The sequence below is a fragment of the Anabrus simplex genome, chromosome 3 (genome assembly GCF_040414725.1).
Source record: "Anabrus simplex isolate iqAnaSimp1 chromosome 3, ASM4041472v1, whole genome shotgun sequence".
Taxonomy (NCBI): Eukaryota; Metazoa; Arthropoda; class Insecta; order Orthoptera; family Tettigoniidae; genus Anabrus; species Anabrus simplex.
Window position 1 is genome coordinate 438340078 of NC_090267.1, and position 15535 is coordinate 438355612.

Here is a 15535-nt window from a genome sequence, read left to right on the forward strand (position 1 = left end):
GAGTAGTGTTACGAAAATGTTGCAACTTTGGGCAGGGAAGACTTGGGAGCAAGGAAACGAACAGCTCGACTACGCTGAACGTTTCGAGCTGTCAGCGGAGAGATGGTGTGGAATGGCATTAGTAGACGAATAAACTTGAATGGAGTTTTCAAAATTATGAAGATTAAATTGGAATTCAAGAGAACTAATTGGGGCAAATATTCGTTTAGAGGAGGAGGAGAAGAAGAAATAGAATTTAACAAAGGGGATGTTCGATAAATATTAACTTCTTTGCAAGGACTAGGTAAACAGTTGATAGGGAATCTGCCACCTGGGTGATAGCCCTAACCTGCTGGCCGTCTGGGTGAGGGCAGCAGAATATATCCACGGTATTCCCTCCCTGTCGTAAGGAGCAACTAAAATGGGAGCAAGAGCTGTTAAATACAAATTTCCAGATGGAGGTGATCTCTTAGACAGTGTTGTTGCTTAGTTACCATAATGCATATACTTGGTATACTGCAAGTGCATTTAATAGGAAGCGCATAAAAAATGAGGGCGGAAAAAATTGCGAACATTACAGGAAAACAAATCACGGTGACAGAAACACTGCCTTTCTGCACTTCCGTAGAAAAAATTACCACATTATAGTGTTGCGTTGTTGATTTTACTGCAATGCTCTATTCCTACCCTGCTTTTCTTTATTTCCTTCTTGGCAATTCGCCTTTACACATTCATTTACTGCAAAACATATCAGCCCTTTAAACCTACCACATCTAGAAGCATATGTGTCATTTCGAAGTCAACAAAGAACTTCAATGTTGTTTTCTTGTTGAATACACGCGAGGAGTAAACGAAGAGGAAACGATATTTTAAAAGTGTCTGCCACATATCAGGAATAAGCTGACAGTGCAATGCAGAACAGGCGAGACAAGAGGAGATGTAGCAGCATGCTATTAGCGCCTAGTGACGTCACGTTATGTAAGTTCAAGTTCAGTGTCCACGTGACTGGTGCAGCCACGCGACCTCATGTGGTACAGAACTCACCAGTGGTGGAGGTGGTGTAGGCCGAGGTACGATGAGCGGTGAGCAGCGCTGCGTGTACGGCAGGGCTGCTCAGGTGATGCTGCTGGCTAAGGATCCCGTGAAGTAGCGCCTTGTGTTCCGGAGGTTCACGCTTCACAGGGGGTGGCGACGGTGAAGCGGGGCCCAACTCCAACAGCGAGTGAGGCCCTGGCAGCTCCATCGTGTCCACTGTAACACAAATACACCCAACACTCCCGTTAAAGCTTCGGAGTCCATCAATTGAATCGGAAAACAAAGTGTATAGTATACTCCATAAAAGAAGACACAAGTAACTGAAAATAAATAATCGTACGACCTCAGGTGCTGGGTTCTCCAGGCCTTCCGAGGTAGTACCAATTTGAACATTCTGATTCCACTGCCATCTGGAATTACCGCAACCTACCTAATAGTTGGAAAAGAATGACTAATCCAGTAATCTCTGATATTGTCGAGGCTTCTGATTTCCACTTTTCCCCTACTTGTTAACTACCTATGTCAATAGGGAATCGCAATGTCGCTTTTCCCATGGAACAGAAATATTAATAGAGTTCAAATTAAGAAAGAAAATCCATGTCTAATTAATCTAAACGGAAACATTATGAGAATGTAGGACTTATTCCCCATATCATAATGCATAGGAACATGGGATATCCTTATCGCAGCGGACTTCCAGAAACTTTTTTTTTTTTTTTGCTAGTTGCTTTACGTCGCACCGACACAGATAGCTCTTATGGCGACGATGGGACAGGGAAGGGTTGGGAGTGGGAAGGAAGCGGCCGTGGCCTTAATTAAGGTACAGCCCCAGCATTTGCCTGGTGTGAAAATGGGAAACCACGGAAAACCATCTTCAGGGCTGACGACAGTGGGGTTCGAACCTACTATCTCCCGAATACTGGATACTGTCCGCACTTAAGCGACTGCAGCTAGAATTCCAGAAACTACTTATACCGTGTAAGCAAGGAGGAATTAAATGATGACATTCCTAACCGCAACTGAAATGGCTCTTTATACCCCACCTACCGTATCCTATTCAACATATGCAACTTTCATTTCCCGTCGCAAGTCCGATAAATGGCGGCAGCTCTTCCGTGTGCGCATGCTCTCTACTGCCTGCGAGCAAGGTTAGCCCACTTGTAGGACATAGACCCGAGTCGGGATAACCTTGACAGGCGCGATGTTGCCGCTTTCCCCCTCCCCTTGTCATCCTCCTTGCCGACACTAGATAAGCAATCCGCAAGATAAGAAACGCACCGGTAACGTACCTACTACCGCAAACGTAATTTACTCAGCGTCTAATGTATGCACCTGAGATAATATTCCTGGAATGGACGAAATACAAGCGTCTGCTCTACTCAATCGCAGGGTCCAGAAATTAATATTTTAAACTTATTTCTCAACTGATTTGACCCTGTAAATACGAGAGATATCTCAATAAACATAATATGAAAGTAAAATCTGCCATCCCTTCTCCAATGGCTTTGAATCCTCCGTATTCGAATTCACTCTCCTGGGCAAAACTTGTACATCACATGAAATGGTAAGATTATTATTGCTTTATTTTTCGTGAATAAGCCCATTTAGGACTATGAAAAACTACTTAGGGCAGTTTGTTTTCCTTCCTTTGTGCCCACATTCCTTTCATATTTTCTTTGGTTCATCAAAGTTGTCCCGGTCGTCTTCTTCGGTTTATCCTCTAGATCAATTTGTGAATTTGGGATCTAAAGATCTCACTATTTTGGATGTCTTCTTTCGTTATCCCTAACAAGTTAAGGTAATTTTTGATTTCGTCGATCCACTCCATAGCGCACGTCGCCCATGTGAGTCAAATAGACCTGCATCAGGCGAGTCGAACATGTTCTCGGACACACATTGCACTAGAAGCCATAGTTTAATAAATAAATAAATAAATAAATAAATAAATAAATAAATAAATAAATAAATAAATAAATAAATAAATAAAAGGTAATAACTAATAGTATCCGATTTTTATGTACTCCCATTTTCATGGAATTCGACAAAGTTACCAAATATACATTTTGTGAACCCGTGAGGATATTTGATGTGTAAGTAAAATATTCATCACAATATTCTTACGTATTATTTGCTTTCCTGATATTTTTTTTACCTGCATTGTTCGCCTATGAGTTTAGGGAATAGAATTTGCCTAATAATTTCCAGTTACTTTTCCTATTTTTTCGATTATTATTATTAGTATTGTTATCATTTTTATTATAAATTAATTAATTCCGTTAATTATTTACTTAGGACATTCATGAAAAACTTACTTATGAAGTCTTTTTAAAGTGTATTATGTGTGATTTGATCAATGTCCAATTAATTTACTGCAAGTTACAAAGATATATGTGCATTAGCAAGACCACAAATAGAAAACATTGACTCCAATTTGTAAACGAAGGGAGTTAAAAATGTTTTTAAGACGAAAATAATTAATAGGGAGTAATAGCTCAATACCCTGATCTGCCAATTGCAATAAATATCCTGATATGAAGAAAATTTATACCAGGTCTGCAGGCTGAGAGAAGGAAGGGGGTACGTAACGCAAGGCGAACCGACAACAGCGCTCTCATATGTAACACTGTACACACGCAAACACACTAAGTGCCCTTGACGACGCCCAGGAAGTTATCCCTCAGACAGAAACAAATGGCCGCCATAAGGTCATGTCACAATCAAACCGGGTTGCATGAATATGTACTCCAATTATGTAACCTAGCGGCACGGCCTCGTCGATAATCAGATTGTGATAATGATAACAAATGGATGCGTGTGCGTTTCTGAGGATGCACTTTACAATGAAACGAGATATGAGATCTGATTCATCCCCAGTTCTCACCGCATCTTCACCCCACTTAGCGGCAGTTATTACAGCTATTACACACGGATAATCTATCCTAGGAAATAGCAAAGAATATTCAGAACGTTCAGTATGGGTTATATAGTAACAATCATTTCTGGCTCGTTAATTAAGAAATTATTAAGCAGTGTAACCAGGGCTGCTAGATCTTAACTTGAAAAAAAAGGACTCATTGTAATTTATTAATGGAAACTTTATAAATTGAAAAAAAAATTCCAATACCTAAATAATATCCTAACTCCTGTAAGCCACTGTATTTCATCTTATTTCTTCACTTCCACGCAAATAGTACCCGTTGTTTTTGTTGTTGTTGTGTTTGTTGTCGTTATATTTCACTAGAATCTATTGAATTTACACTTTCGTTTGGCATATCTACCACATAGTAAAAACAAATTCAAAAAAACACTGAACACAACCACAATCTAATAAGCTTCAATGACTTAGCAGCATGCAAAGACATGTACTATTCTGTAACGAAAAGGTTATTTCACAGAATAGAGAATGCCTATCATAATTATCTCTGTGTGATCCTGGCTCAGTCCGGTGGTATTTGAAGGTGCTCAAATACGACAGCATCGTGTCGGTAGATTTACTGGCACGTAAAAAGAACTCCTGCGGGACTAAATTCCGGCACCTCGGCGTCTCCGAAGACCGTAAAAGTAGTTAGTGGGACGTCAAGCAAATAACATTATTATTAATTATCTCTGTTTCAGTGATGCCACCTTTTAAACACTCAGAAATATGGATACCAACATTGGATCGTCTTGGAACTGTTTAAAATCACTTCATCAATGGATTATACTTCTAAACTATCGATATTACAATGTTCTGAATACGATCACCGTCGATTTTGTGGATGAAATGTAGGCCCTAAAAATAAGAAAAAAGGGGGGCATGACCGGAAATAAAAGGGAATAAGGCAGCCCTAAATGTAATTTTCTAAACATTTATATTATTTTAAAACATAACCATTTTTATTACAGCACAACTGTCCTCTACATTTTCAAATCAAGATGACACAATTATGTGGATTGTAATATTTTAATTTTGATTATTCACTGATGATGGGACTAAGATTCCGAAAACCGGTTCTGAATTAAAATATTTCAATGTGCGCTGATGTTAAAGCTAAAAGCAGTCTATAAGTGTATTAAGCCAACATGTGTTCTAGTTTGCCCAGTGTTAAAACATTCACAGATTTTACAGAAGATTGTATATACACCAGTCTGTGTCAGTTTATCTAATGCCATTTGGGACTGAGGTAAATGGAAACTACTTCTCCGAAACGTCAACCCAACATGAACGGGAAGGAGAAAAAGTCTTGATTGACAGTGTGGTAGAATCTGACACAGTTAACCATTATTTCTGAGAACATCAAGAAAACATGTCTGTTAGGCCAACCGTGTGGAGGTTGCTTGGATCATTAAACAGCACCATCGAAAGTTATGTGCTTATACCAGAGGAAACTCAATGAAAACGAACGGTTGAATCTTATATCCTACAGAACTGTTCCTCAAATACGTTATAAATTCTCTAGTATATTAAAGGCTGGGGGGAGATTCTCACATATTATTTTGAGACCATTGTCCACAGTTTAGGGGTTCACGGTGATCACTCTCCCATAGTGGAATGGAACATGTGGCGTGAACTGAAAAAAAAAAAAAACACTTCCTCCATGTACGTCCAAGGGGCACTGGGAAAGACAGAGTATTGATTACGTCAAGAGGAAGTAATTATCCTTCACACAGTTTGCTCATATTCAGAGATGATTTAGGATTTTAGAAAAAAAGAACGCTATCCTACACAATGAGAAATCAGTACCGGTACTCTGTAAAATGAACTCGCGCAGAGTTTGGACATGAAGTAAACACAAACAAACCTGTTCGGGGTACGTACTTATAATTATAACATTTGAACACCCTAATATTCGCACGCAGTATTGTTTGATAATATAAGTCTACAGTAAATTGCAACAATTGTATCATAGAATCAAAAATATGTTTCGACATCAATTCTCTTTATTTCAATGTATAGGTCTACCGGTACCGAAAATGTTATAGACTGAATTCAAAGATTTATACTTTTGATATTTCATTTTTCTTGACTGATGATTATACTGTAGTACAGAAGTTCAGAAGAATGAGTCTTGTTACAATATTAAAAAGATAGCCTACTTCATTTCCCTATCATTCTTATGCTACTGATGGTAATAAATTATAATTACCTACCTACTTTTTTATCCATATAATATGCATGTAATATTTCTGAATTGTGAGTTCTCATGATAATACACTTTAAGTAATATATTTTCCCGGTCTAGAAAGCCAAGAATAACGGCCGAGAGGATTCGTCATGCTGACCACACGACACCTCGTAATCTGCAGGCCTTCGGGCTGAGCAGCAGTCGCTTGGTAGGCCAAGGCCCTTCAAGGGCTGTAGTACCATGGGGTTTGGTTTGGTTTTTAAGTAATATATATTTACCCTCTTGCTTGGAACTGGGGGAGACACGGTGAGGAATCAGTCCAACATAACAATGTGAAACTGCCCTAAAGTGACAGGAAAATAAGCAATATCAAGTAAAAAAAAAGTTTGTCGATTTTTAATAGGAGGGCATCCATACATTATCCGTGCACATCCCATTCCAGACTGACAGGTGAGAGAGGCTATAAATAAAAGCTGAACAGGTATTGTAGTAGAAGAGCCTCTAGCCACCGGAAGGGAAAGTCCTGCCGCGGGCGAGCAATGTTGCCACATTTGTCGCCTTCTCCTTGACCTACATCGCCCGATTGAGCCAAGAAATCAGTGTGACGGAAGAGACGAGCCTGGGAAGAACAGCATGTGCAACAGCTGAAGATCACCGGTCGGTCTTCACAAACCGGGATCAGTACCAGCAACTTCTATCCCATACACGGGTCTCACTCTCACGGATCAAACTCGCGAGGTTCCGCATTGGAGTTGAATTTCCTCATATACGGGTAATAGAAGTGCAGTGTATTGCTAAACAGTGCCAACTTGATTACCACACAGCGACATTGGTTATAGCCAGCATATTTCACGTCTCATATCAAGTTTGTTTTTTCTATACCATACTCTTATATCATACATACTACCATATAAATGGACAAATACATTATGAGGAACCCCTTATATTTAATATTTTTGAATTAGCACGAGGTTTCCTGTGACCGATTGTTACTTTGTAGGGCAAAATATTAACAAGAGAGTCGAAGACTCATGTCATAATTTTTAATTTGCTAATTAACAGAGATGTCATGCCCGCAAATTCTAATCACTGCAAACATGTTTAAATGACGAATTTTGAAAAATCTTATTGTCGTTATAAGTTGAATATTCAAGTCGTTCATCTGTAGTTGCATTTGTGCCTAAGCATTCTTGCCAGTTCTCAGTCAAAATGTCAAGATTCTCTGATCAAGGATCGGTAACTCTCCACTGTGCTCTGTTTCCATCCAGAAACCATGGACGAGCGGTAACTTGGGCCGCTATAAAATGCAAGTAATGTATTACCACGGCTACATTGATACTAACTGAGCAGGATGAACATTGTATACAGACCTGATTAAGCTAGGAAGGTATATAAAAAGGAGTGAACAATGAGAGGGATGAATGAGGAAAAGGACCAATTATTTATGTTTCTGTATTCTAAGACGACCAGTGCTCGAGGTTCAATCCCACGTTTTGAATGCTTTGCTACTAAGCCCATAATATGTACAGCCTATCAAACCAAGTAGTATAGATAGAAAAATGTGATTGTTCAAATATTTTGCCTGTAGGTTTCGAGAAAGACACAACAGATTGACTCGCGCTAACGAGGAGGTAGCCTAATTAACTTGCCTATAGCCCCGTTGGATATTCAGATATTGATCGTAAAACTTACGACATGACCACAAAAACAGTCACAGACAAAACAGAGTGAAATACTACATTGCTCAGGGTAACATTCAACAGAATACCATTCACATAATATGGCATAGTCTATAGACCTGGGTCAGACATAGATCACGTATAATGTAAAAACTCATCAGGGAATTTTTATTTTTCAATCTGTCATACTAACTAAAGTTAGTCATAAAATCTCGGGAATAGAACCAGCTTTTGGGTGATAAGGCCGTGTATGTTTGCGAAGTTTCGTCCAGACGTGCCATTGGGGCTCATCACTTGGATTGGCATGATTCTGCTTAGCAGTGGCAGACCAACTGCGTGGTCCCATCGTGTTTAGCAAATAGTGATTGCTAACCTGCTAAAGGAGAAGTGAATTCTCCGTTCAAAAATATGTACTCCCCATGGAGATACAATTCCAAGGTAAAGTTAGTCAAGTGGTCCCTCACCTCAAAACCGTCTGCAGTTAGAGACACAAGATCTATTGTTATTATTACTAATATCAGAAACTACAGAAAACTAGAACAGCCGTCTCTCCTTTGGACCCATTAGTGGAAAATAAGGAGGAAAACAACGGGTAAGAACTTCGTGGTAATACGTACGTATCGATTTAACTCCTCTTTTTTTCTCAGTTGTGTTACTTGAAGCTACCCAAATCCCCCTCCTGTCCCGTAAATTAAACCAGTTTTAATTTTTAGTGCAGCTAGTAGCGATTTTTTGCGTGCCGTTTAACTTGGTGCTGACACAAGTAGGTTTTCGCCACACTAGGATAAGAAAGGACAAGGTTTCGGAATGTAACGCCGTGTGGTGAAAAAATAAGAAACAACGGAAAATCAGTTTGTCTTACGACGATAGGGTTCAGGATCCACCATCTTACGAATGTAAGCTTTCAGCTATCGTACATGACCTGCACCACGCAGAAATTGAAACTCGGTACTGAGCTATTGTACTAATTCCAAGGATCGATGGAAGTATACAGGATATTGTCTCTATCTGGTACGTTCTCACATCATCGGCATTAAAGGAATGCAGCAAACAATTGATACATAGTACGTCAGAAGTTCCTGTATGTCTCGGGAGAGATAAGGTTAACCTTGCAATGAAATTCCACTAAAGACTTTGGCAGACATAGTGAAGGAAACAAGATTCCATCAGTCGTAAGCCGGGTATTTCCGCAGACGTGAACAAGAAAACAAATCTAAGGAACCCGATTCTTAAAGCAGACGAAAGTTGAGCACTGAGTCATTCCGGTCGCGTGCGTTGTCCTCAACTTTCCCATCCGCAACCTCAATTGTCTCACCCAACCTACAAATACTACTACTACTACTAGTACTACTAATAATAATAATAATAATAATAATAATAATAATAATAGACACTCTGCTTATTAATAGTAGGGCATAATACAGGTCATATTGGAGGTTACAATGACACTTTATCGCGAATAAAAACGATGTGAAGTAGATTGTTTTTCAAATTTAAAACTTGTACTCCATAAAATGCATTGTCCCTTTTATTATTATTTTTATTATTATTATTATTATTTATTATTTTATTATTATTTTTTATTATCACAAATGTTCCGTAATACTACCAAATCTGAAATGCTGAACGCGCCTTGGTAAATTAACGGAGAAGTGTTTACTTCGTTTGTACTCTATTAATAATCAAAAGCCTATATATAGAAATAAGTGCTTGACGCTACAGTACAATATTTTTTTAAATTTTTCTCCCTGACCCCGTAACAGCGAACAGTTACATTAACTTGGTGGTGACTTATTTATCTTTTATATGTTTTAAGGTTTAGTATATGACCACGCGCCAGCGCTAAATAAAACCCCAGTCTGGTGTATGAATACGGCTGTGTCGTTAGCTTTTAACAATGTAAGATTAAGGTAAAAATCTGCATTCAATGTGTAAAATACACTAGAATCCTTCTTTGTAGCAAAGATCTTGTTTGATAGGCCAACTAAACAATTTTGAGGGGGAAATATTATAGGTTATGTTTCGACATTCGTATCGCTATTTCTTGTTAAATGGCTAGCAATATACCCAAACAATACCCGACTCTTTTCGATAAACAGGCAGTGTTAACCAAAATTATGAACAGCACACAATCCAAAGAACATTTAATATATCGAAATGTTGATATGCTTGTTTCGTCTTTACATTGTAAATAGTATATTTAATTTAGTATTACGTTATTTCCGGAATGTACATTACAGGTGACAGTCCGACTCCTTGGCTGAATGGTCAGCGTTGGGGCGTTCGGATCAGAGGATCCCGAGTTCGATTCCCGTCAATACGCAAATCCTTCCTTAGCTAACCGTATTGTACTATATAAAAAGTGCCGTCCCTTTCTGTTAGAACGACAAATATCTAAGTTGTCATCTATATTAAACCACCTTCTTAGATCCAGGTAGGCAGGTTATGTCAGGTAATACGAGAGGTGGGGCAGATAGGGACTCAGGGGAAGCGCAGCAGGTAGCTACAATAAGCAACCCCAACGTTCCAGTGACCCACTTCCCGGTACTCTCGCTTTTACTCAAGTCTGCTGGTCTGCGCGATTACGAAACAGGCTTTGTTAAATTCAGATCCGCGCTAGAACTGTCATCTTAAACGTTCCTGTAGTGGAAACGGAAGAAAACCATTGCTAGCAGGTGCTTCACGTTATTTTGGCATGAAAGAAGTGGAGCAGAACGCCTGCCATATTGCACAGGACTGGATGAATAGGCTGTCTGTGCGTGCTGCAAGCTCACACTAGCGCAATCCGGCGACCTACTTACCCAATTCCCCTCCCCGCCCGCCCACCAGCACAGGCCTGACGCAACACCGTCGTTTCCGCGTCCTGTAACATCCCCGTGCAAGTTACCAAATGGGATCGGAAATTCTCGGTAGAGAGAAGTGGATGCCTCCAGAGGAGCTGACCTACTTGTGTCTTAACCTGCTGATAACACTTGACCTAAATGCACTAATCACCTCTACTCTAACCAGCTAAATAAAATACTTTTGGTGGCACGACGTTACATAATCCAGAACACTTCAGCTTGCCTTCTCCTTGTAGGCTAAGTAACAGAAAGGAAGAAATAAAATAGGCTTTGTTAAATACTTGAAAAATGCTTAACATTTATCTTTACTGTGAAATACTGTATTTCAACGGAAGAATCATGTTCTATTACCTTCTTCCAGTGTCCGTAACAGGTGAAAACTGGGTAGAGTCCACGAAGCAACAATATAGCACAACTTTCGGACGCCCCCCTTCCCTCCCCCACAAGCTCTTTCTTTTTTACCCCCACTAAACCTACCCAATTTTAAAGCCATGGAGGCATTTCATATCATTAAGAGCTGTCTATCTAGATGATACCCCAATTAAATACAAGCTTATACATCAAGTGATATATATGAAAGGGCACTAGATCCACACGCATGATCAGAGACAAGCCACATCAGATGTTTTAAAAGATTAGAAATTTTCTGAGCAGGTTGCAGAGAGGTTGGTGGTATCTTGGAAATTAATCATGGAGCGGTCTATGTTTAAATGTTGCTTTATATGTCGGTTAAACAATAAAATGTTTTTAACACTTTCGAAGTGAAGTCTTACTTGTACCTAAGAGGCAACGTATAGGAAGCATTTTGTCAGAAATGTTGACAAGAATGATTAATAGTAGGAGCATGTTTTGTTTTAACGCACTCTCTTATATTATCTACTATTGATAAAAAGGAGAACATTTTAGGAATGCTTGGTTACGAAAGTACCTATGTAAGCTATGATGGTGGATATAAGAAAATATAATTTTATAAGGACATTTCATATTTTGTATAAATGAAGCAGAAGGGAGTAATTCGCTTAAGGCCATCAAATTTCCATCAACTTCCCTCCGAGATTGATAGCGGAATGTGTGACATTTCTTCTGGTTACTTGTAACAGACTCCCCCACCACAACCCCGCCTTCCCCTCTCTCTCTCTCTTACACACACATACATACATATATACATACATACATACATCTTGCCATCGTTATTTTCCAATCCCCCAGCAGCATTGGGTTTGCGAAGCCAAAGGAGTGTTGTATTTTCCTGCCTTTCGTAACTCTACACTATCTCCCCTCCAGATATTCTAATCGCTCTTCTATTTACATTACATGGGGCCGATAAACTTGTTGTCGTGTCTTTTACAACACAGATCACCGTAATCAACCATTCCTAGTTGAATTTCCGTTTGCTAGTCGTGACCATAAAGTCCGCAGTGAAAATTCAATTTGCTACACAAACCGTTAATCTATATACATGAAATAAGAGTTTTGTCTGTACCTTGATCAGAATTTGTAAAAGTTGACGGTATATGTGAGCCAGTCATGTCCAGAATAAGAATAAAATATAATTTCCATCATGTATGTATGAACGGAGATGGATAGATCGAATCAAAAATGAAGAGATACTGAATCGAATTGGTGAGAGGAGATCGATTTGGCTAAATTTGACGAGAAGAAGAGATAGAATGATAGGATACATCTTAAGACACCCAGGACTTGTTCAGTTGGTTTTTGAAGGAAGTGTAGGTGGTAAGAGCGGTAGGGGTAGACCAAGGTATGAATATGACAAGCAGATTAGAGCAGATGTAGGATGCAGTAGTTACGTAGAAATGAAAAGGTTAGCATAGGATAGGGTGCTATGGAGAGCTGCATCAAACCAGTCTATGGACTGATGACTCAAACTACAACAATAATGTATGAACGCGTATCACGAGAAAACTACTAGACCGAATTTAATGAAAATCGGTATTTCAGGTCAGGGAAGAAGGCACTACAATCAAGACTAAAAATAAGTTAATTAGCACGGGGCGAAATGGTAATTTAGGGAACGATCTAAAAAGTAATTTTCGAATATCTCTGTTAATAGTGATACTTACTAATGTTATTGGTAGTTTAAATCCTACTAACTACAGTACTTTTACGGTTTTCGGAGACGCCGAGATGCGAGAGTTTTGTCCCGCAGGACAAAATGTTGAGAGTAAATCTACCGACACGAGGCTGACGTATTTGAGCACCTTCAAATACCACTGGACTGAGCCAGGATCGAACCTGCTAAGTTGGGCTCAGAAGGCCAGCGCTCTACCGTCCGAGCTACTCCACCCGGCAATACTGGTCCTATTGATAAATGCAACAGTTGTAGAAAATGAAGTTTGATGTAGTATAAATTTATCCCACGACGGAAATATTAATATTTTATCATTAGCCTGCGCCCTTCCATTGTTGATCTTATTGGAGAACCCTTTGTAATAAAAAAATAGGAGGAATAGTACATTCTGATCTTCCATACTTCATAATTTGTGTAGGATAGTAGAAAGGTTACTGCATCGATACGTTAATGTATTGTCTGTCCCAAAGCGTGCGACGAGCGGGTGAAAAGAGAGAACCTGCTGGGCCGCATTGCATAACATCATTGTTTTTAACCGCAACATTCGACTCAGTTTTATTATATTCCCACAAGAATGCTGAGGTCTTTATCTTATTTTAGTTGAAATTAGCCTACATATCTGACCTGCCCAAGACAGGTCAGACCTACGATGAGTAGTCTATCAAACGTGTTATTGGGGCGCGGAATTGTCGACAGCTGTAGCAGATGTTTCCGTGTGCCGGATGTAGCGTGACGTCGCGAGCTCATTATTACGTATTCTCACTGCATTGCATTGCCTGCCTGGTTTTCACTTTTCATTTGGGCTGGTCGCGGAACTGTGTCAGTGGGACAGGGAAAGTGGGACCTGCAGAGTAGCGTTGGCGCGCCGTTGCCAAATCAATAAGCTCGCCCGCCACAGCAGCGCTTGCTTCCTCACTAACCCAGACAGATCGGCCGGGCGCTTCATTCACATCAACGAGGAAACTCTCACATCACAAGCACATTTTAAAAGAATTATCCCCGTAGTACTTAGAATCTAGGTATTTTATTTCCCATAGCAGTATCAAGCCACAGGAAAGAGATTGTCGTTCGGGTCAGGTCGCTTGGTTGCCGATGTTTCTAATATCGTTTTACATATTCGGCTAGTTAGGGCGAAAATTGTATCGCAGGAAACAGGGGATATTACAGTCACCTTTGTAATGAATACTGCGATGTATTCCAGAACATGTATCGGTTAAAATATAACAAACTGTAGAAGCTTTGATTATCAGTCTCCGGCACTTGTTCAGGCACTTGTTCATATAGCCTGTTACCGAGTCAACTGAGGTGATCAGACAAAATATTATCGTTGAGTATACAAAAATCGCTATGTGATAATATTTCTTTTTTTTTTTTTAGAACTCTAACCAGAAAGATTTTGTCGTCTGAGGTTCAGTATTACATGAACTGGAACGAACTGTCATTCCGTGACACATGCGCTGCGGGTCAGTATTTCGAGGAGAAACGACGATCTACTGACTTACGCTATCCGTTCCATCTCATACCATTTAGATTTTCTTCTTTTCCAACGATGTTTAGAATTGCAGTGTCTGTCAGTGTGCTCATTTCCCAATTTCCATACCTTTTACCTTGTCTTTTCTTATAATTATTTACGTGATTATAATTCATTTTCCATCCTTCAATAGTCATGGAACAGACGAGCACATCGTTAACAGCCCTTAAAACAAAGTACCGGTATGAGTCAAATAGTATCCTTGTAAACAGTGCACACTAATGATTCTGCCATACGGAATTAATTTAAAAATAGTAGGAATTGCTGGTAAATACATTTGATCTCGGAATGGTGCAACTGCCGATATCACATAGAAAACTAGGTTAAGGAAAAGAAACCTTGTTGACTAAAGTGACAGAAATGGGTAAACTTAAAGCGATGTAGTTTGAAGTAATAACTTTAATTTCGTGTGGCTATTTCTAGCCGAGTGCAGCCCTTGTAAGGCAGACCCTCCGATGAGGGTGGGCGGCATCTGCCATGTGTAGGTAACTGCGTGTTATTGTGGTGGAGGATAGTGTTGTGTGGTATGTGAGTTGCAGGGATGTTGGGGACAGTACAAACACCCACCCAGATGACCACATCCATATTCTACAGATAAAGTCTCTAATATGCATTCGAACGGCAAGTCTGCACCTACTGCAGGTGTGACGAGGTAGTCAGGAATTGAAATGCTGTTTAAGGATATCCGGGACGTCCTCTGTCTGGCAGGAGCGAAAAGGAAATCTCATCCGGTATGAGAAGGCAAGCAACAGGACATCCGTGTAACAAGCACTGCAATGGTATGGCATTTCGGTCATTTCTAAAGATACTCAGAACAAGTTGCGTAGTAGTACGGAGCGTCAAAGACATAAAAGTGTATTTACTATTTAGAAACAGTTGCCTGAATATCGCCCACCATTAAATAATACTCTGTTATTGATCAGAAGGCGATGCCAATCATTCACATGTGTCCTTTTGTATACGGTTAACTGTCGTAATCTTTGGGGGTTACTTTCCAAGCAAAGTCGCAGAAGGAATGTAGCAGTTAGGTAGCTATCTCAATTGAAAATACATAGACTACAGCTGTAGTTTACACGCAGTCACAATTCAATTTGCCTTCGGGAGCTAAATTTCCCTAACCATTTTTGTAGAGGATATTTTCTTCTTGGTCTTAACTACATAAAGCAACACGGTGAAACTTACTTTTTTTTTTTTTTTGCTAGTTGCTTTCCGTCGCACCGACACAGATAGGTCTTATGGCGACGATGGGACAGGAAAGGGCTAGGAGTGGGAAG

General features: G+C 39.7%; 1 protein-coding gene across 3 annotated transcripts in view; it reads right to left on the reverse strand.

The window, feature by feature from the left end:
- Eip74EF (Ecdysone-induced protein E74) overlaps positions 1–15535 on the reverse strand; it is a 570400-nt gene that overhangs the window by 29963 nt on the left and 524902 nt on the right. For all 3 annotated transcript variants that reach the window (XM_068226749.1, XM_067143498.2, XM_067143500.2), the window contains one exon: positions 1024–1230. In XM_068226749.1, coding sequence (XP_068082850.1) covers positions 1024–1230 — 207 coding nt within the window. The remainder of the gene's footprint in view (positions 1–1023; positions 1231–15535) is intronic.